The sequence below is a fragment of the Chiloscyllium plagiosum genome, chromosome 2, assembly GCF_004010195.1.
Source record: "Chiloscyllium plagiosum isolate BGI_BamShark_2017 chromosome 2, ASM401019v2, whole genome shotgun sequence".
In the NCBI taxonomy this organism is placed as follows: Eukaryota; Metazoa; Chordata; class Chondrichthyes; order Orectolobiformes; family Hemiscylliidae; genus Chiloscyllium; species Chiloscyllium plagiosum.
In genome coordinates this window covers 116,588,283-116,611,774 of record NC_057711.1, presented here as the reverse complement: position 1 = coordinate 116,611,774, position 23,492 = coordinate 116,588,283, and the positions used below count along the sequence as shown (strand labels likewise).

Below are 23,492 nucleotides of genomic sequence, written 5' to 3'. Positions count from 1 at the left end.
ATTTGTGTTCTCCTGAAAATTAATTGTTACTCCCAGAGAACTAATAATATGAGATAAAATGTGTAGTACTGTATATGGGGGCATTATATTAGCCACAGAAATCCTTGTTGCTATAATTAAACAACTGAGTTCAAATGAACCTCGTGTTCCAGATTCTAGTCTTTAGGCAGCAAAGGAGTTGAGGACAAATAAACTCCTTGTTGAAAATAAACAGGAACAAAAACAGGAATACATGTTTTATTTTAGCAGAGTTTGTAACAAATAGTTTAGTTACAAAAACGTGTGCTTTCATAATCTGTAAAGTTATTTGGAATGATTTTAAATATCGATCATTATGTTTTAAGGTATCTGTTTGCATCTTGCCTAAAGCATGCTGCCTGATGTTTGCTGTAGTTCGTTCTTTCAGAGTGGAATACAGATATCAATTTCTGGTCAGAATGCAATGATGGCTACTTGCATCCTAACCAAGTACAATGATTTCAGTAGAAAGCAGCCCTCTGGAAAGGATGAATTTATAGATCTGTCAGAACACGTGAAGAGTCTATTGGCCTACTGTGCCTAAACTGGCTCTCTGAAAGAGCTATCCAATTAGTCGGACATCCCACCACCCCTGTCACTGCCACTGATTCTGTCTTGATATGGAACTTCACAGTTTTCCCCTCCCTTCAATATTTATTCAATCCTTTGTTTTGAAAGTCAGAATTAAATGTGATTCTGCCTCCCTTTCAGGCAGTACCTTGGAGGCAGGTTGTAACAGCCATTGCATAATAAAAACATTCTCCTCAAAGGTCATTGACGCAACTTGTGACAACACATTTTCCAGATAGCCAAGCTTTTATAGTAATGTACATGACCTGGCAAAATCTCATAAAGTCGAGGTCTCAGGGATGAAGATCTTTCTCTCTCATAATTCCTCAGCATTCAACTTAGGGCAGTTGAAAACTTGTAAGTTTCTTGCCGTCACATTGTAAATGTAATCTTTCCAATAAAAGATTACTAAAAATTCTACTTTAGATATTTACCATACAAGTTCGAAGCAATTTCTGCTCTGGTGCATACTGGTAGCTGCTCATTGTATTTTTTTTATTATTTTTAAATGTTAAAAGAACAATAATTGCTTTAGCAACACTCAAAATTTGGAACCAGCGAAGAATTAGTCATTTGTTCTGTTTCTCATTCAGTTCAAATGGTCCTGCTTGGACTGGAGTAAATGTTGTGCAATTCTGTATCCTTGAATTTTATTGTTGAAATATTGGAAACCCTTCAGCTGGGCAGTGTGCTGTTGCCCTACTTTGATATTGACTGCTGACATTTCATTGCCTTTCAACTATTTGCTTTTCAACCATTTCCCTTTCAAATCTATTTCAAAGCTTGCTACTTTACCTGACATTTTCAGATGTGACCTAAGTTCTCTTGAAATTCTTTTACCTTTTAGCTCAGAAATGCTGAGGAGGAGGGAATCATAAATGTTAAATGTTGGTGAAAATAAATTCGTCTGCAGGAGCTTTTTGGAGAGTGATAACCATTTGCTGTGTAGAACCAATGCTTTTGTTACCTCCAGATTGACCTTTTCTAGTTCCACTATTCTTCTGTCTGACCACCCATCTTCCTTTCATAAAACTGAGCTTATTAAAAACCCTCTTTCCTGTGTCCCAACACTCCCAGTTCTGTTTAGCCATCGTGATTCTGTTCTGTGGTTGATATTGGCTCCAAGACTAGTAACTTGCATTTTAAAAAATTATCTTGTGTTTTCAGATCCCTGCATGGCTTCATCCCTCTCAATTCCTAATATCATCCTTCAATTTTGTAATCCCCTGAGATCTCTGCAGTCCTCCAGTTCTGGTCTCCTGTGCAGTCCCCCCCACTATAATTGGTGGCTTTGCCTTCAGCTGCCTGGACAGTGAAATTTCTATCTTAATCCTCTCTACCTTTCTCCTCCATTAAAACTTACATCTTTGACCAACTTTTCAGTCACCAGCCCTAATATTTCCTTGCATAAGTCGATATCATACTATAATTTGTTCCTGTGAAGTGCATTGAAAATACTATAGAAATGTACATAACTATTGTATAGATCTTGTGACAATTCTCATATATGCTTCATTTTCATCAGCATGTGCAAGAACTACATATTCTGTCAATGAAGGAGCCCATCATGAACAGCTTCAGATGACTTGAACCCTATTGTCAATAAAGGTAACAAATGAATGACATTTCTATTCTGGGGTCTGGAGCCAAGCAAATATGTATTGGGAATGCAGTTAAAAAGTTTAATGTCTGCATGCATTTTCCAAATTTTTCCCATGAGAAATATTAATTTAAGCATTTGTATTCGATGAGACTCTTGGAAAGCTGCCACACTGATAGTGGAGAAAATTGGATTGCTTTAGAGGGGACTGTTTGGTACATACTTGCCAAATCGAAAAACACAACTTCAAGATTTCAAACTTTTTACAATTAGAATTATATTTTGTTGTCCCCTTGTACTCGAGAACAGAGATACGGGAATACAGTTAAAATGTATAAAGTCGCAATGCCTAGTGCCAGGGGCACAAGATACCTAGGTAGAACATCTTAGGTTAAAAAGTAGAAAAATAAAGTTAAAAGTTCAGCCACTGCCCTGCAGACACTACATACTGGGTTTCCCCTCCAGGGCTTGTTCTCTTGCCCCCACGTTGCAGATAAGAGGTTGGTTTCTCAAAAGGAAATTTCTAAAATGTTTAGAATCAAAAGTTATCACTTCAATTTACTAAATAAATGTAAAGGGACAAACCATCTTGTTGAACAAAAGGTGTACCAAGTCCCCACTTTTGTGCAGTTAGTCTGTTTATAACATTGTTACTATCTATAGTCCTTTCCCAGTGACATTTGGTAACACTAACTCATTAGCCCTGAAGGACCATTTATTGTTTATCTCTTTTATCAGCTGATCTAATGATAAGTCATTTCAAAAGAAAGATTGATCCAATTTGAAAGAATATGTAGAAGTTTCAGGGTGTGTTTGAACATTCTGAATGTAACTTGTCTAGTAACTTAACTGATTGAAGGTTTTAAGAAAAATATAGGCGGAATCAGTTTCAAATTTGCTCTTTACTACTTAAAACTGAAAACATTTATTACATGCCTTGGACTGGTACCTATTTGTGCCCATTTATAATGTGCATTTTTGAACACTTCTACTTTGAGCCAGGAATGGTGTTGAATATCAGGGATCATGAAAAGATTATAACACTCTTAATTGTTCTGTAGCATAGGGTATGTATCTCAAACAAAGTACAAATCTCAAAGTGAAGCATGCAGATCACAGAATGATGGCAATTACAGCTCAGGAGAATGCAGTTCAGTCCACCACCTCTTCACTGTGCTAGCTGTTTAGTCGACTTCTATCTGTCCTTTTTCAAATGCTTATCAATTTTCCTTTTAATTTTAAAATGATGTCCTACTCTGCCTCAAATGCCATTTGTGATTTGTGATTGTGTGATTAAAACCCTCTTTGGAAATGCATATTTAAATTATTCTCAGTATGTTATTCAGGCTGGCGCTCCAGTGTGATACTAACGGAATGCTGTACTGTTGGTGCTATTGGTAGGAAGTTAAATGCCGGGACTCCATTTTCCCCTTTACCGGCTCAGATAGCTATACAAAGTCCCAAAGCACAGCCTTTGAAGAAGGGCATCTCTTGAAGTGTTCTCCCTGATGGCCTGGCCTATATTTATCCTTCGATCCATAGATAATCTGGATGTTATCTCACCAGAGATTTAAAGTGCCTGGTTGAGAACTGTGCTCCTCCATTAGGAGTCTGAATCAGTGTTCAAGTCTGAACTCTACATTTGTTAATGTTTTGATCACTTGAGTTGTTTGGTCCCAGCTACCAGTGGATACCCGGAGTTTCTCATAAGTTGTGAATAGAGAATGTGCTCAGTGATGACCAATTTCTCCTCCTCTTTTCAAGTGGAATAACGTTTTTAATACGTAATTTCCTTTGGCCTGTCTGATTGTTTAGAAGCTCCTAGTTAATTAATTTCAAGCCTGATGTTTTCCAACGTTTTTGTGGTTAGACTGAGCTGCTTGCTTCACAAATACTCCTATCTTCCTAGATGTAAAGAGAGGTTCAAGCAGACCTCTGTCAGGGCAGAACTAACTGCTGCCTGTGATAAATATGTGACCCTATCTGACACTGGCAGGAAGGCAGAGGACAGCTTGCTAAGAGCTGTCTTCACTGCCAACTCCCCCACCCCCACCCCAGGCCATTGCAGAGCACTAAAGAGTTGTTGCTGTCCTCTGACAAGGACCTTCATCCCTAGGGCCCTTTGATCTCATAATAGCCTTTTGCTGCAGAGTTTTAATGCAGTGAGCCAAGAGAGTTGGGCTCTTGCCAACTCTTCAGGCATCAGTTGAGACCCCTATCACCTCAATTAAATACTACAAGTCTCTACAGTTCAGCAATCTAGCTTCGGGAATAATAATTTGGAATCTTTGCCCTCTAAAGCCTATGACTGTCCAAAGGAAGAAGTTCTGTGTACATTTCTTTTATGTGCCAATGAATAAAACTTTACATGACTACTGATATGTGTATTTATTTCTCATAAAGGTGTAATGTGAAATAAGTTAAACATTAAATGTTTGTTTAGATGACTTCCACAACTGAAACCAGAAACACTGCAGTTAGGCAAAATGGGCACAGTGGTGAAGGCAACTCTCGGGAGAAGATTTACAAAAAGGTAAAACTGTCAATGCTAACCCTTTGTATCTAACCACTGTCTGCTTGCTCTTGGTGTCAAGCATGGAAATTAACTTCTGCCAATTAGATTTATTGACTTGCCTGCTCCAAGGAACAAAACTCATTACTTGCTATCACACTGAAATGTTGAGTAGTAAACAGGTTTTTTCACCCTACTACATAGATTATTTTTAAAGAGGTTGCTAAGTCTCTTTAGTTAAGGTTTGTGGATGTAAAGTATTTAATTTTATAATTAGTTGTGTCGAGCTCTATGAAATGGGGATTCACTTTCGTCCCTTATAAATCCACAAAGACCCCTAAGCACTTAGAGTCATAGAGATGTATAGCATGGAAATGGACCCTTCGGTCCATGCCGGCCAGATATCCCGACCCAATCTAGTCCCACCTGGCAGCACCCGGCCCATATCCCTCCAAACCCTTCCTATTCATATCACCATCCAAATGCCTCTTAAATGTTGCAATTGTACCAGCCTCCACCATATCCTCTGGCAGCTCATTCCATACACATACCACCCTCTGCGTGAAAAAGTTGCCCCTTAGGTCACTTTTATATCTTTCCCCTCACCCTAAACCTATGCCCTCTAGTTCTGGATTCCCCCGATCCCAGGGAAAAGACTTTGTCTATTTATCCTATCTATGCCCCTCATAATTTTGTAAACCTCTATAAGGTCACCCCTCAGCCTCCGCTCCAGGGAAAACAGCCCCATCCTGTTCAGCCTGTCCCTATAGCTCAGATCCTCCAACCCTGGCAACATCCTTGTAAATCTTTTCTGAACCCTTTCAAGTTTCACAACATCTTTCTGATAGGAAGGAGACCAGAATTGCACGCAATATTCCAACAGTGGCCCAACCAATGTCCTGTACAGCCGCAACATGACCTCCCAACTCCTGTACTCAATACTCTGACCAATAAATGAAAGCATACCGCATGCCTTTTTCACTAGCCTATCTACCTGCGACTCCACTTTCAAGGAGCTATGAACCTGCACTCCAACACTTGTGCAAGAACTTTTTGCTTCTAACTTATAACCTTTGTCAAAAAGAAGATCATAGTGTGAAAATATTGACTTCAGTTCTATCCTTCACCGATTGATTTACAGCAGGGGTGGAACTTTTTTTTGTGTGATATTTTTTCTTGAAGATTGGGATTTGAAGGGGTCTGGTCAGCTAGTTTAAACTTCTTAGTTCATGAGTAGAATGTTCAAGCTTGCAACAATACTATGATGAGAGTTTGTTCTCTATCACAGTTATATGACTGGAATGTTCTGTGTTTTCTGTTGCAGAAATTTCCAGTGACTTGTTATGATGATAAATTATTTTGGTTTTAAACAGCCTTGTTTAATGCGCAGAGAAGGTTTCATAGAAACCATGAGTTGTTCTATTATTTTTGATGCAGACACCATCATCTGCACTTCAAGGCTCTATCCAACTTGGAATAGGATACGCTGTTGGGAACCTCACATCAAAACCAGGCAGGGATGTGCTTATGCAGGATTTCTACGTTGTGGAGAGTGTCTTTCTACCAAGGTTGGGTTTTAGTTTCTTAAAGTCTTTCTCTCTTGAAACATTTCCACATTTATCTCTGGAATTTGATAATATTATACAATGGAGATACCTTGAACACATGATGGCTGTACAACAGGAAATTTTCAGAATATGAATGACATTTTTTTTTGATTTTGCTAATTTAATGTTCTAGGGAATATATTCTGCCTATATCCTGGAGGTCATTTGTGTATTTGGGAAAAAAAATCATCCACAAATCATTGTGTTAAATTTGCTTATGGAAAGGTATTCTCATTCCAAATTTAAAAACATTTTGTTCATTTTGCATCACATGAAAATTTCATCTGGAAGTAAGCCATTTGGTTCATTCAGTCCATGTTGGTGGTTATCTTCCGTGTGGTCCATGTTCCAATCCCAGTATTTTTTTTGCCCCTCTAACCCTAATACGGTAAATACAATAATAAAGTAAAAACCGAAAGAATCAGGAACAGAAGTTGTTGGAAAAGTTCAACAGGTCTGGCAGCATTTCTGAAGAGAAATCTGAGTTAACGTTTCTAAGGAAAGGTCACCGGATCCGAAACGTTAACTCTGATTTGAACGAGTACCATCTGTCCTCTCCCATTGCAAAAAGGCAAAGAAATGTGCAGGTTACTTCAATCAACCTGTCATTGGGGCATACGGTCTACTTACCTGGAATTGCCCCAGCACCTGGCTCATTCTTTTCTCCACTTTTGAATGAACAACCTTTTTGGTCTCTCACACAGCTTGCATGTGCAAGAGGGTAAAAACAAGGACTGCAGATGCTAGAAACCAGAGTCTAGATTAGAGTGCTGCTGGAAAAGCACAGCAGATGCTGCCTGACCTGCTGTGCTTTTCCAGCACCACCCTAATCTAGCCCCTTGCATATACAAGAACTTGTCCTCATTCGTTCCCCTCCTGCTTCGGCATCAAGTGCCAATGTATTTGTTGCCTACTCTACTTGCCCCATTTACTTTGGCATGGTGACTTTAGTTACCCTTTCTGATTATTACGTACTCTCTCACAGGTTTTGCCCAATCTTTAATTGCTGTCTTTTTGAAAGTGGATTTTGCATTGATTTTAGCAAGAACACACAGCTCATTTAAAAAAAAACATATGAGAGGAAACTCTGGTCAATAGTTGCTTAATGATTCACCTTCCCACCTCTCTTTCCTGGGCACTGCTTCTAATATTTCTTCACTTGGCACTTTGCCTGTTTATCTGATCTTGCCTTTGCAATGTTTTTCTGCATTAAAGGTGTCATTTATATGCACATGATTTTTTTGAGATTGTTCGATTTTCCAACTCTTCTTGATACTGAGGGCGGAATGTTGACTGAAAACCCACGTTTATGCTTGTCACATTCGTATTTTAAAATATCAAAACAAAACCATTGTAAACACTTTATGAATGTCTAGTGCAATACTTTGCTTATTTGTGATTAGAGATGGCTACATGTATGTAAATGTTGGCTTAAAGAAATTTGATGTGCTATGTGTTTTTTTTGGTTATTGATTGCAGCACTTATTTTAAATGCAGCAAGTAAATACTATTAAGTGTCCAGGACCCATCCTTGAAAGTTGTCATAGATGTCAGAGCTCCAGCAAAGAAAAGCAGTGACAATCAAAAGCTTTGCAGCATATAAGTAAAACTAGGATTGCATTTACCTAGTACCTTCAGTGACATCAGATATGTTTACACGGTGTATCGGAGCTAGTGTATATTATTTTGAAGTAGAGTCATTGGCTGCAACAATTAATGCAGAGCAAGATCCCACAAACAATACAATAATGATCCGATAAAATGTGACATTGGTTGAGGGATAAACGTTGACCAAGGCACTGAAGAAAACCCTTTTTACTACTTTGAATTAGTGACCAAAGGAGCGCTTGTGCTGACTAGAAAGGACAGAAGGATCCTCTGAGGGCAGATTTGGTCTCCTTACTGCCACTGGAGGGGGTGCAGAAGAGGCTCACTAGGTTGATTCCAGAGTTGAGGGGTTTGGCTTATGAGGAGAGACAGAGTAGGTTGGGATTATATTCATGGGAATTCAGAAGAATGAAGGGAGATCTTCTAGAGATATACAAAATTGTGAAGGGAATCAATTAAGTAGAAATAGATAGGATGTTTCCACCGGTAGGTGAGACTAGGACAAGAGGGCATGACATCCAGGTTAGAGCAAGCAGGTTTAGAACTGGACTGAAAAGGGACTTCTTCACCCAGAGGGTTGTTAATCTATGGAATTCCTTGCCCAGTGAAATAGTTGACATTACTTCAGTAATCACTTTTGAAAAATAAAGAATTTAAGGGATATGGTGAAAACGCAGGTACGTGGTGCTGAGTCCATGAAAAGATTAGCCATGATCTTACTGAGTGACGGAGCTGGCTTGAAGACCTGGGCGGCCTGCTCCTGGTTCTTATGTTCTATGTTCTTGTGTTCTGATGAATATCCCATCTAAAGAACAGCAGCTTCTACAGCTTAGCGCACCTTCAATACTGCAGTAGATTGTGACCTTTTCAATATAGTGCAGTTTGAATTTGACAGGAATTTCTAAAGCATCTGGAATGAGTAAAATTTACCATCCCTTTCAGGGAAAACTTACTTTTTTGATAAATCATCAACATTGTCACCTTGGAATTGGTGTGTTCTTGCTTCTACAAAGCATCTTCCAGTTCTGGTGCGCTGCACACTTAGGAAGGTGTCGATTAATTTTTAATATTGAGCGGACTGGCCATTCACTCCAAGTGGGCAGAGGCAGGAGAAAACTGAGAAGGATAAGCTTCAGGAGAGCTGGAAAGAGAGGAAGAATGAATTTTTCTAGTAGTTTCAAAAGAAATTAGCAGGATGAGGGAATGTGTGAATTGTCATTTGGTTAGGTATCCTACTTTGTCTCTAAGTTCGCTCGATCAAATGAGGCTGTATGATTGAGATGGAACAAGCAAATGAGCAGCCACACAACTAGATATGTATGATAGACTTTTGGATATTAGTAGAAAGTTAGAGAAGTAAGTATGTCACCAAATTTCTAAATGCAAAAGCAAAAGGGCAATAACAGTTGGAGACTTCAACTACCTAAATTTCAACTGGGATCTAAACTGGCTGAAAGGCACAGAGGGCACAACGTTCATGAACGGCATTCAAGAGAACTTTTTTTTAGCCAGTGTGTAAGACGCGAAAGGTGTAGTTCTAGATTCAGACTTGGGAATGAGGCTGGGCCAGAGGATGATGTAGAAATGGGTGACCATTTGCAGCTAATGATCATAATGATGTTAGATTTAATGCCATTATGGAAAGGGACAAATATGGAACAGGAGTCAAATTTCTAAATTGGGAGTAGGCAAAACGGGTGAAGCTGAGAGAGAATCTAGAAAAAAATGGACTGGTTACAGCTTCTTGAAGAAAAATCAGTAGCAGGCATTGCAAAGAAAGATCTTTCAGCCCAGTAGATATGCAGCTGTAAAGAAAGCAGGTGATGCTATCAAATTTTGAATCACCTGGTTATCTAGTATTATATAGCAGAAAAATAGTGAATGATCACAGAAATGAATTAAAACTTGAGGTTGGCTAGAGTGCAGAAAGTACAGGGAGAAGTTTTAAAAAAAAAGAAATTAGGGAAGCAAATTTGAAAAACTATTTGGTAAAATTGAAGGAATGTCGAAAGAGTTTTTAATCAATTTGTTTAAGAGCAAGAGGATGATGGAGGAAGTGATAGGGTCTATCAGAGATTTACATGAAAACCTGTGCATGAATGCTGGTAGTTTATGCAAGATTTGTGGTGAGTACTTTGAGTCTCTCTTTCTTTACAAAGGAGAGGAATTATACAGACTTTCTAGTTAGAGGAGGAGGAAACATTAGATTAAAAATAAGTGTAATGAGATGGGAAGTTCCTGGGGGGACTGACTGACTTGAAACTGGATAAATCCTTAGATCCCGATGAATTGTTTCCAGGCTTTTAAAGGAATCCAGGAAGGAATCTCACTGAGGATCATTTTCCAGTCCTCACTAGATTATCAACAAGGTGTTAGAGGTCTGTGAACATTATATTATTATTCAAAAATGATGCAAGAGAGACACTAAGTATAGGCCAGTCAGTCCGTTCTCCATGGTACAACAAATTCCTAGAATCAATATTGCGAGGCAGATTAACTGTTGCTTAGAAAAGCACAGATTATTCAAGTATGGTCCCTGAGGGGAAGGTCATATTTTACTAAACTGAATTTGTCAACAAAATAACAAATTGAGTGATTGAGGGTAATGCAATGGATGGTGTCTGTATGAGATTTTGTAAGACATTTGAAAAGTTAACACATGGCAGACTGATCAGAGAAACTAGAGCCCATAAGATGCTGACGGAGAAGAGTGATGTTTAGATCCAAAACTGGCGCAGAGACTAGAGGGACACAAAAGGGGACTGTTTTAAGAATAGGAAACATTTTATGTGAACGGGATGGCTGGTTATATTGGTTTGGTTGAGTGTATGGAATGGTGGCAAATGGTGTTCGATGAAGAGAATTGAGGTTATGTATTGGGGACTGTAAACGCATCAAGGGAATATACAATAAACAGGAAGGCATTGGGGGGTAGTGGAAGAATGGCTTTGGAATGTAGGGGACTTTAATTATGCATTTTTAGAATGGGATAGTGGTATGTGTGCGGGTAGCATTGGACTTGTCTTAAAGACACCGCTAGACCTAGTTTTGAAGAAAGATCACTGGATTTGAAACAGTAACTCTGTTTTCTTTCCACAGATGGTGCCAGAACTGCTGCATTTCTCCAGCAATTTAAGTTTCTGTTTTTCCTGGTTCTTGGGAATGTGTTGGTTCAAGAAGAGCAAATGTCATTGGGGGAACCTTTAAGGGACAGTGACAAATATGCATAAAGGTTTAGGATGATGGAAGAAAATGACTCTTGTCAGTTCAGGAAAGAATAATCAACTAGTGGACAGCTGACTTCAATAGGGCAAGAACAGAGCTGGGCTGGACAGCCTGGATCCAAACGTTGGCAGGAGAAACAATAATTGAACAATGGGCTACCTTACAAAGTGGAGATATACCTTCTCAGTGCATGAACTAATAACTGATCAAGGGATGAAAAACAAATCCAGAGCTACCTGACTGACATACGAGATAGAAAGTAAGTTAAAGAAGAAAACATGTGCTTTTGACAGTGTTTGGTGTTTTTTGTTTAAAAGAGAACCAAGCTGAACACAGAGAGTTCAGAACGAAGGAGACAGAAAATACAGACAGCAAAAGTGGGGTTTATGAAAAGATTGGCAGCTAAAGGAAAATTGCAAAGCCTTCTATAAGCACATCAATAGTAAAAAAGAAAAGTAGGAGGAAAAGTAGGATCGATGAGAATTGGAAAGGAAATTTATACAGAGGCAAGAGGCATGATTGAGGTGTTAAAGTATTTGCATCCATCTTTACTTATGAAGCAGATGTGCCCAGACCATAATAACAGAAGGAAACTCAATCATAAGAGGGGTTTATAATTGATATAGAGGCATTGGATAAGCTGCTGGCATTTGAAGTTGATAAGGTACCAGGACCAGATGAGATGCAACCAAGTACAATAAAGGAAGTGATAGTGGAAAGTGCAGAGGCATTGGCAACACACATTCAATCTTCTCTGAATTCAGGGTGGCACCTGAGGACTGGAGAATTGTAAACTTTACACATTGTTCAAAACATGCAAAGAGAAGCCCAACAATTTCAGACCACTCTATTTAGTTTTGATGATGGAGAAATTTCTGAAAGCAATTAATAGTCCCATGGTAAAATGGTGAGACGGCATAGATTTTTTTTTCAGGGAAAATCATATTTAAATAACTTGCTGGAGTTTGTTGAAGGTGTAAAGAAAAAGATTGATGAGGGCAAGGCTATTGATCTGGTGGACGTGGACTTGCAAAGGAATTTAATATATTTGAATGCTTATTTTTAAAAATAAATGTTGATAGCAAGATATTAAGTTACTAACGATCATTAAGTTACTTCATGATGACTTTCAGCGAAGGAAGTAATCTTACACCTGCACATCGCTACCCAGACTTCAGATTCAAGACGTATGCTCCGTTAGCATTCCGCTATTTCCGAGAACTCTTTGATATAAAGCCAGATGATTATTTGGTGAGTTTCTTTTTGTAATGCTGCAGTTTTATCTTTTTAAAAAGTCTTGTGAAAAATGTTATTGAATTAGTTGCTTGCAATGCGAGGCATTGTTCTGTTGCATATGGTGTTACCTTGCGCTGGAATACTGTGACCTGGCCAATTAATCATTACTGTCAAGGAAGGCTACAGAATTCAACAAACATATCTACACCAACTTGCATAACATCTTTTTTGTAATAAAAGGTGTCTCAAAGACCAATTTATAAAACCGGATTTGACCATGAGCCCCACGATCGGATAGGAGAAAGTGAAGACTGCAGATGCTAGAGATTACAGTCGAAAAAGCACAGCAGGTCAGGCAGCATCCGATGAGCAGGAAAATCAATGTTTCGGGCATAAGCCCTTCATCAGGATTCGGGCTTATGCCCGAAACGTCAATTCCCTTGCTCCTTGGATGCTGTCTGAGCCACTTGATCGGATAAGTGATCAAAAGTTTATTTAAGGATTTAAAAGAGGAAAGAGGAGATGTTTATAGAGGGACACCTAGAGCTTGCATCCAAGGCTGAAGGCACAAACATAAAGGATAAAGTGATTAAAATTGACAGCGTAAAGAGGTCAAAATAAAAGGAGCCCAGATATCTTGGAGAGTTGAAGGGCAGGAGTAACAGAGAAAGGGAGCAAGGCCATAGAGAGATTTTGAAAATAAGCAATTTGAAAACAAGGTTGAGAGTTTCAAAGATGATGTATTGTTGGATTAAAACAAGCTAATTTAAGAAAAAAGACTTCTTTAAAAAAATGAGTTGAATTGATAAATGTGATCTGTTAACCTGTTCAGAGATGAATCCAAATTTCACTCAAAACCACAACAGAGCTTGAATATATTTCCAGGGTAAACTGATGAAAGCACATATAGATTCAAAAGACTGTTGGATTCCTTTCTGGAAAAAGGAAGAAATAAGTTATGATGAGAAGCTGAGTAGATGGGTTACTGTTTCTTTTTTTTTAAAAAAGGACCTTTTTGGACTGGTTAATGTTATTCTGGTCCCAAGAGTGAAAACTTTGGATATCGCAGATTGGAATGAATGCACATAGTTTTTTTTTCCCAAGTTTGCCTGTCAAGCATGAACTTGTTACAGTATAAGGGGTACACGGCACACAGTGTCCAGACTTGTTAAACAAACTACTTCCTCTCATATGCAGTTCTTCCATTCTCAAAGGCTGAACAAAAAGGTGAAAATCAGAAACAAAAACAGAAATTAATTGGAAAATGCTGCAGGTCAGGCAGCATCAGTGCAGAAAAAGCAGAATTAAGGTTTCATGTCCAGTGGCTGTTCTTCAGAATATGAAGGGTCACCAAACTGGAAACATTAACTCTACTTTCTCTGCCCAGATCTTGCCAGACCTGCTGAGTTTTCCTAGCAGTTTCTGTTTTTGTCTCACCAACAGTTGCTAACTTTTCACAAGTGGGAATGAAAGGAATATAGTTGCTTCATGCAGAGAGGGCCAGACAAAATAATGACATTTAATGCAATGCACAAATCATCAAATACCTAACGGTGGGAAAAAGTGATCCTTTGAATTGTTCCTTACCAAAAGTTCTGATTATTACCCCCATTATCAACCTCCAAATAATTCCATCTCCCTTTGAACCTTGCAGTTATGTTTAAGAACTCTTTGGATTTCTGCATTTTTTTGTAGCTCTCGATGCAGAAAGTTAGGGGTTCTGCTAAATTTGACTCTGTTTCACTTGATTTCCTTCTTGTCCTTCCAGTCCTTAAATTTCCTTTAATTATTGAGATTTAGTGGTGGATCCTGAGGTTTACTTGAGTCCTAGATAGTCTTTTATTCTCATCGCACAGTTATTGGTTGTCACTGGCAGCAAGTCATAGTAAAACATGCTCTATCTGAAGGTTGAGAGAAAAAGTCTAATGAACCGATCACTCCAGGATCAGGACTCCAGGATGAATACCTTGTAATTACTATGACAGGGCACGGAACAGTCACAGTCCAAGTATGAATACTATTTTATCCTTCTATTGCACCAGCTTCTGTTGGGTCAAAAGATCAACTTCCTGTGCTGAACAGATCTTGAATGGGGAAGCATTAATTAGCATTAGTTTAGCTATTTTTAAAACTGTTGTGTGTATTTGTTTATTAACTTGCTTTGAGCTTGTGTGTGTATTCCAGATTAATACATGTAGACAATCCTTTATCCAAAACCCTCGGGACCGGCTTTCTTGTGGACTTTGGAATTTTTTGAATAAAGGATTAAATGGCATTTTCATAGTAAAGTAACAGAAGCACCTGCGATTACTACGAGGGCTGAGATAGCATTGACGCCTGCCAGTGCTAGGCCACACCGCTAGGTCACGCCTGAGTGGGTTGAGTGGGTGTGGAGTTGAGTTAACTGTATACATGCCAAACAATATGGTTATTAGAAAACAAATGTTCAGGAAAAAGCTTTGGATTTTGGACAAAGGATTGTCAACCTGTACCTGTTCTGAAATAAGCTAGGACCCATATAATTTAAATTCATCCTGCCTATTTGTTTTAAATTAACATATACCACAAATGTCTGTGTAAACAGCATTTATTACATTTATTTGTTCCATTATGAAGGAAACAGCTGAGTATTGGATAGAAATGTACTGTCCTTAAAAAGAGCTAGCACTGACCTTATAGGCCAAATGGCTGCTGTGTGATGCATTCTTTTGTATGTAGACAGCAACTTTGAATATTGGATCTTCTTAAAAAAAGAATCCTCCATGCTCCCTGGAAAAAAAAGTCTGCAAATTTTAACAACCTTTATGACATTATTGTGGATTAATTCTAGTAAGGTTGTCTCGGATCAGTTTGGATTAAAAATAATTATACTAGCTTTCTTTTTAAACTCAGTGCTTTGGTTGAGTTATGGCTGTATCAGTCAACGGTATTTCAGCTATGTGATGAAAAATGTAATTTCAATTAACAAAATTACATTGTACGTGGTTTTGGAAGCTAAGCATGTTAATTTTTTTTTTTTAAATCTGCCTTTCTCACCAGTATTCCTTATGCAACGAACCGCTGATTGAACTTTCTAATCCTGGCGCTAGCGGGTCTTTATTTTACGTCACAAGTGACGATGAATTCATCATAAAGACTGTGCAACATAAAGAAGCAGAATTTTTACAGAAGCTGTTACCTGGCTATTACATGGTAAGAGTCTTAAGTATTTCGGGATTCCTAAATTTTGTGCAAAAAATCTGTTGAAGAGGCCACATCAACAGGTCGTTTAAAATTGTGAAGTTGAATTAAAAATAGTCAGTTGAAAGCCAAACAAATTAAGTCAAGCAAAGTATCTTCTAAAATAACATCACTCTATCAATGTTATGAACTTGACATTTGTAATGTTGGAACATGCAGTGGAAGAAGATTTGATAACAGCTTTCAAAATGCAATTAAGCAAGTACTTGAAGGAGAAATTATTGCAAGGATTGGAGAACAAAAGTTGGCATGTGGGATAAAATGGGCAAGGTTTTGACAGAGCTGGCCTTGATTTGAGAGGTTGAGGAGCTTCCCTCTGTGCTGCTCAATCCAATGATTTAATGTGAAATACTCACAAGGTGGTTCACTCGAGCACTAATGGGACAACATTTGGACCTACATAAGTTTATGTAGCAAATAGGTTAGGCCATGGGCAGGTTTTAAAGCTGGCCATGAAGAAGAGAGAGTAAATTGACATAGGGTGGAATCTTCAGCCTGTGTTTAGAAATGGGGCAGAATCGCAAGGGAAGTTCAGCAAGGCTGATCTTGATGTCAGGAACAACTCAACTCCTCTATGACTCTCTGGCACGTTTTAAGTAATGGATTAGATTAGATTAGATTAGATATTTAGATTACTTACAGTGTGGAAACAGGCCCTTCGGCAGCATAAGGTAGCACGGTGGCACAGTGGTTAGCACTGCTGCCTCACAGCACTAGAGACCCGGGTTCAATTCCCGCCTCAAGCGACTGACTGTGTGGAGTTTGCACAATCTCCCGGTGTCTGCGTGGGTTTCCTCCAGGTGCTCCGGTTTCCTCCCGCAGTCCAAAGATGTGCAGGTTAGGTGAATTGGCCAAGCTAAGTTGCCCGTAGTGTTAGGTGAAGGGGTAAATGTAGGGGAATGGGTCTGGGTGGGTGCGCTTCGGCGGGTCGGTGTGGACTTGTTTCCACACTAAGTAAGTAATCTAATCTAATGGATGTTAAGGTGAGTTCCCTATGAAGGGGAATTAGTGCTTGTAAACTTGCTTGGCGGCACAGTGGTTAGCGCTGCTGTCTCACAGCGCCAGAGACCCGGGTTCAATTTCCGCCTCAAGCGACTGACTGTGCGGAGTTTGCACATTCTCCCCGTGTCTGTGTGGGTTTCCTCCAGGTGCTCCGGTTTCCTCCCACAGTCCAAAAATGTACTGGTTAGGTGAATTGACCATGCTAAATTGCCCGTAGTGTTAAGTGAAGGGGTAAATGTAGGGGAATGGATCAGGGTAGGTTGCGCTTAAGTGGCTCGGTGTGGCCGTGTTGGGCCGAAGGGCCCGTTTCCACACTGTAAGTAAGTAAAGTTAAGTAAGTAATTAATCTAAACTGCAGGTCTGGCTCCTTAATATACAGCTTTCATTTGAACCATTCGCTGGTAGCTAACTAGGTGGCAAGAATGTTTGTCCTAGAGATCAGAGTGGGTACCTGGCAGCCTCAGCTCACTGTACCAAATGATGTTCATGTTGGATACCAGGCACCAACATCTTGGTATGCTGCAAGGGCACCAGCCAAATGAACCCCATATGCATGGACGTTGGTGTCTGACATGTGCCAGCCACTAAGAACCTTCGTGGCCCATCTCTGATTCACTTAGTTTATTTCTACACTTCAATGCTGCACAGGGGTGAGCAATGGCACCTATCATTGTAATGCTGCAGCAAGAACATTTTGTGTTCAGGGACATGCATGTGGCTTAGGGTGGACCAGGCTGCATTTCAAGGATGTTTGCTTGCTCTCTTAGTGTTGACTCGCTTTGAGCCGACCCGGGCGCTCATGACATATTTGTCCTGCCTGGCTTTTTTGCACCTTGCTCCTTAGGCTCGGAGATCCCAGGTTCAGAGTACTGTAGTGTTGCTCTGCTGTTTCATGTAGACACAAAGCCAGGTAGCTTATTTATCAGCACTCTTCTGTCAACTCGAGGGCAGCCTCTGATACTAGTCCGGGGGCATGGACTCTGGGCGGTCAGCTGCTTGTTGAGACCAGAGTTATAATGCTGTCTTTGTGAGAGGTGAAGAGCTGAATGTTTGGCAGCCCACCACCAGTCTGAACCCTTTCTGATCTATTGTGGGTTATTTCCTCCTGGAGGGAAAGAGAGGCCCATGTTAATAGAGAAGAGAGTGGTTGGCACAGTTGTGCATGCGCTGGTGTAGATGGAAAGGTGTCTCGAGCAAGTAAGTTGGCAGCATAGTGGCCAAGCAAGGTTGGGGTGGATGGAAGTGAGAGGGGGAAGATGTTGCAAGTACGAGTGAGAATGGCCTTGTGGGTACAGTAGCAGAGATAGTTAGTGTGCCAGAGAGACGATAGTGCCAGTTATACTGGCAGAGTAGAGAATGCCATTGACCCTCTTCCTGCATTGCTTCATATAGCTGACTGGGTGGTAACTTCCAGCCAACTAGCATAGTCTGGTGTTATGGCCTCCTCTGACAGCTCTGGGAGAAGACGAAGTCTCATCTCTGCACCACCCATCCACCAGAACCTCCAGGTGCCTGCCCACAAAGCAAAACACCAAATTTCCCATCTCTACCATGTTCAGGACAAACATCAGGAGCCATGCAGGGCAGCTAGAACCAACAGTGCTTGTATAGAAAGTGCTAGTTGTTATGACATCCATAATGATTTTTGCATTTCAATTTATTTATGTGCATTATCAACACAAGGATTGACCATTCATCTCACCAAACCAGTCCAGCCTATTTGAAAGAGCTGTCCAATTGGTTCTGTCCCATCACAATCCTTTCCTCATTGGCCTCCAAATTTTCTATTTCAAGCATCTAATTCTCCTCAAAGTCAGTTGAATCTGATTTTAATAGTTCTTTTAGAAGTGCAATGCAGATTATCATCATTGAATTAGAATAAACATTGTCACCTCGTTTCTATGGTTTCTCTGCCAGCTATCTTCATTGTGTCCTCTAGTTACTGAGCCTCCTGAAAACGGAAACCATTTCTCAATTTATTCTGGCTTAATCCCTATAATTGAGCATCTTGATCAAATCTCCTCATAACCACCTCTGCTCTAAGGAGACCAATCCTAGTTTCTGTAGTCTCTCCACATAATGACAGCATTGCCAAACTTCACCTGACATCTGAAGGCAGTGACTATCCATAGTTCTAGAACATTAACGATCTTTTCTCTTTTCCTCTCCTTTGAGAAACGACATAAGGAGGGATAGGGAATGGATTAAGTTTCATGTCTAATATTAAACTCCAATGAAAATTTGATTAAACCTAATTCTTTTCCTCACTAAGCATCTATGTCCTGTTGAGGTGACTCCAAAGCTGCAGAAAATGAATAAACATGCTGTGCCTTTCCTTTTACAATACATAATTTTCACCTGTGATTATCTGCATTCACGTGTAAAGATTGTGCACTTGGGACATGTTGATTTTGGGATCATAAATATGACCTCCCTTCTTCTTCCTACAAGTTTTCTTCTTTGCCCTTGCTTTTATGATAAGACTCTTGAGTCTCTCTTTCCAATAAAGTATCCACAAAATGTCATAACAAATACAATCCAGTTCTTGTGCCAAAAATCCAAAGCTGTGTTTTCAGTGGGTCATTGATACCACAAGCTCTTGGTCATTTTTCCACTCCTAATGTAAGTGCCCTCCATCAGCCCAGATGTGGCATCTCCTTCAGAATGAGGACTGAACCTGAAATATTCAGATCTTTGTGTCTGAGTTTGTTCCCTATTTTAAATCCATTGACATTTCCCTTTCACGTAAATTGTGTTTTTTTGTCCCTGATTAACTGGTCGTTCATGCTTTACCATGAACATACTGGCTGACCAGTTCATGCTGTAGAAATGTTATAGCATTTTGACCAGGCACAGAATTGCATCTGACTCATTGAGGATTTTTGCCAGCCACATGTTATATTACAAAGCTGTCTTTCTGGCTGAGAGCGGGGAATAAACTTCAATCCTTATTACTTGATTGGTAATTTATAGATAAAGAAACAAAAGATCTTTTGAGTCTGGCAAAGTTGAATCAAGTGTTAGAGGAAATGCATTCAATGGTATTATGCAATTACTGAGCCAAATTCAATTCCAGACAAAATCCAGAGAAAAGCTTGAAAGGGATTTACAGAAGACAGATGTGATACTTAACAATATGGTTAATGTATAATCCAAACAAATGTACTGGATGTAGGTTTGCTCGCTGAGCTGGGAGGTTTGTTTTCAAATGTTTCGTCCCTATACTAGGTAACATCAGTGAGCTTCTGGATGATGCACTGGTGTTGTGGCCTGCTTTCTATTAGTGTTTAGGTTTCTTTGGGTTTCCTAAACACACAAATAGAAAGTAGGCCATATTACCAGTGCTTCATCTGGAGGCTCGCTGATGATGTTACCCAGGATGGTAAGGAAATGTCTGAAAACGAACCATCCAGCTCATTGAGCAAACCTACATCCAGAACCTCAACCTGAGCTACAAATCTTCTCAAAACTCACTAATATAAATGTACATTTGATAAGAGGCTCAATCTGAACTATTTTTTAACAGGTCTGAATCCAGTTTTAGTTAGTCAACATGACACTTCAAAGCCTACATACCTTCTGTGTTTTTGGGATTATATTTATGCCTAATCTATAAAAAAATTTGTTAAATTCCATGTCTGTATTCAATTAAAATCAACTCTATCCATTTCATTGCCTGCTATGTGAGTGCTTGAATTGCCTTTGATCATTGTGCACAATTAGGATTGCTGCTGTGATTGTTCAAGTGTATCCACACAGTTGTTTTAAAAGAAGATCTGGATCAATGTTTCTTTTCTTTGCAGAATTTAAACCAAAATCCTCGGACACTTCTGCCAAAATTTTATGGCTTGTACTGTATGCAGTCAGGAGGTACTAACATAAGAATTGTAGTTATGAACAATGTGTTGCCACGTTCTGTCCGGATGCATCATAAGTACGATTTGAAGGGTTCAACTTATAAACGGAGGGCCTCCAGGAAAGAGAGAGAAAAAGATATACCCACATTCAAAGACTTGGACTTTATACAGGATACACCAGATGGCCTATTTTTTGATGCTGAGACTTATAATGCATTGATTAAAACACTTCAGAGGGATTGTCGGGTATGTATGACATAAATTACTGTTGCCCTTCATTGTTGAAGCTTTGTGCACCTTGGGACAGAATACATTGGGTAGAAATATAAAGAAATTTTATCATTCGCATTCTGAACAATGCTTGACTTCAATTAGATGTTAGCCCAGTATTTAATAAGTTTACAAATGAAATTTTGGAGGTGTTGTGGACAGCGAAGAAGGTTATCTCAGTACAATGGGATCTTGATCAGATGGGCCAAGAATCGATCTAGTGAACCCCCTCTGCACTCTGTCATCAGTTTATCCTTTCTTAGCACAGGGTACCAAAACTGCACAGGATTCTCCAGGTGCCATCTCACCAATGTTCTACACAATTGAAGCAAGACTTCTTTGCACCACTACTCGAATCCTCTTGTAATAAAAGCCAAATTACTGCTTGCCTCCTGAATTGCTGCAAGAGTTAGACTAGGAATATATCTATTCCTCTCCAGATTTCTAGGTTAGAAGGAACCACCTCCACTCAATATTTACCATTGCAAAATCTGGGTCATTAGGAATTTCATTTTTTTTTCAAAATAGATACGAGAGGAGGAAAGGACAGCACTGACTAACTTTGAGACTTGATTGCAAATGGTATGTTTCAGTGCTTTACGATCTAGAAAAACCTGTCCAGAGAGGGTATCTCAGTTTTTCAGTGTCTCCTACATATTAAAAGGGTTGGTTTTAACTCTGTCCCATTGGCAAGGAAAGGAAACTAAGCATGGTATAATAACAGCCAGCTTGAGTCTTTGAATCCCTACAGTGTGGAAACAGGCCCTTTGGCCCAACAAATCCACACCGACCCTCCAAAGAGTAACCCACCCAAACCCATTCCCCCCTACCCTATAATTACCCCTGACTAATGCACCTAACCTACACATCCCTGAACACTATGGGCAATTTTAGCACAGCTAATTCACCTAACCTGCACATCTTTGGATTGTGGGAAGAAACCGGAGCAACCAGAGGATACCCGTGCAGAAAAGGGGAAAATGTGCAAACTCCACACAGACAGTTGCCCGAGGACTGGAATTGAACCTGGGTCACTGGCGCTGAGAGGCAGCAGTGTTAACCACTGAGCCACAGTGCCACCCCCTTATTGGCATCCAAACCAGTGTGGTAAAAGTCATTACAATTATAGAGTCATAGAGATGTAGAGCATGGAAACAGATCCTTTGGTCCAACTTGTCCATGCTGACCAGATATCCCAACCCAATCTATCCCATCTGCCAGCACCTGGTCCATATCCCTCCAAGCCCTTCCTATTCATATACCCATCCAGATGCCTTTTAAATGTTGGAGTTGTACTAGCCTCCTCCATTTCCTCTGGCAGCTCATTCCATACATGTACCACCCTCTGCGTGAAAAAGTTGCCCCTTAGGTCTCTTTTATATCTTTCCCCTCTCACCTATGCCCTCTAGTTCTGGAATTAACTCCCCTTAATCATTCACTTGAAATTGCTAGCTGTATTTGTAGTCCCCGCATTCCAACTGGGTATAGAATCAGAGATTTGTCACATGGGTTCCCTCCACATTCCTCCCATTACCAAGTCAAGGGGTCTATTCTCTCGCTCAGAGGAAAGGAACGTGTTTCATGATTCATTTGGGTGATCCTTGACTGTCAAACAGTGTCCTTCTACCCAGCTCATGTGTTTTCTGAACTGATGGATAAACAATCGCAAAATAAAACTAAATAAAATCAGTTTTTTATTTCTGTGATTTAAGGTGTTTAAACTTGCTTGCTGTGGAGCCAAAAATGCCTGGAAGGTTGACAAACCCTCTTTAAGGAACTCGACACAAACATATTTTAGAGAACCTTGTGCATTGCGATAGAGATTTAATTTGACTGTAAAGCTCTTTTAGCCATCTGGATGTTATGAAACATGCTGTACACATAAGTGGTTCCTTCTCTCTCCCTGTCAGATGAGAGGAGAACGCAAAACTTTTCTGTGCCATTCATCCCACATGAGCACTCTGGGTGCTCAATGTACAATTTCATGTGCATTCTGATCTGTTTGCTTGATGCATTTAAAGATTTATAGTATTAAATTGAATCGTGTAGGTGTTGGGATATAAGTTTGTGCATAGTATATTGTTAGTGACCTTTCTGAATGATGGATTTTGTTGCAAAATGTGATGCCTGCAAAGTAAACTGAAATGAGAAAGATGCGATTGTTTAAACATTAAAAGGTTCAGGTCATGGGAATTGTAATTGAAAAGGAGTGGTAGGAGACTGGAATAGAAGGGTACTTTAAAGTTTGTGGTCTGTCTGAAAGCCACTGCTTGCCTGTTCAAAAGTAACTTGCAAGATTATTCAAAGAACAATCATGTTTGAACAAAGTTAAAAATCACATAACACCAGGTTATAGTCCAACAGGTTTAATTGGAAGCACTAGCTTTCGGAGCGCTGCTCCTTCATCAGGTGGTTTTGGAGGACACAATTGTAAGACACAAAATTTATAGTAAAAATTTACAGTGTGATGTAAGTGAAGTTATACATTGAAAAATACCTTGATTGTTTGTTGAGTCTTTCATCTGTTCAAATACCATGATCGTTTCACTTCTTTCATGTGTAAATCACAAAACGTTTTTTTAAAAGTTACATTCTCAGGTTAACTGTAACAATTGGTGTTAGCCAGACAATGTGTTGAAGGTGTTAGCCCCCTGTGTTCCCTGTCTGTGCCATAATGTTTAGACTGATTCTAATCTAAAAAGTGAGATCACAGAGTCTTACATGAATTCATGCAGTTTTTGAGCTAT

General features: G+C 39.6%; 1 protein-coding gene across 7 annotated transcripts in view; it reads left to right on the top strand.

Annotated features, from left to right (window-relative positions):
• The window catches only part of LOC122563264 (phosphatidylinositol 4-phosphate 5-kinase type-1 beta-like), a 159,054-nt gene that overhangs the window by 91,103 nt on the left and 44,459 nt on the right, over positions 1-23,492 (top strand). For all 7 annotated transcript variants that reach the window (XM_043716969.1, XM_043716929.1, XM_043716910.1 and 4 more), the window contains exons 2-7: positions 2,114-2,196; positions 4,632-4,721; positions 6,138-6,268; positions 12,274-12,391; positions 15,416-15,568; positions 20,422-20,721. In XM_043716969.1, the coding sequence (XP_043572904.1) occupies positions 4,632-4,721; positions 6,138-6,268; positions 12,274-12,391; positions 15,416-15,568; positions 20,422-20,721 (792 nt within the window). In that variant the 5' untranslated portion in view covers positions 2,114-2,196. The remainder of the gene's footprint in view (positions 1-2,113; positions 2,197-4,631; positions 4,722-6,137; positions 6,269-12,273; positions 12,392-15,415; positions 15,569-20,421; positions 20,722-23,492) is intronic.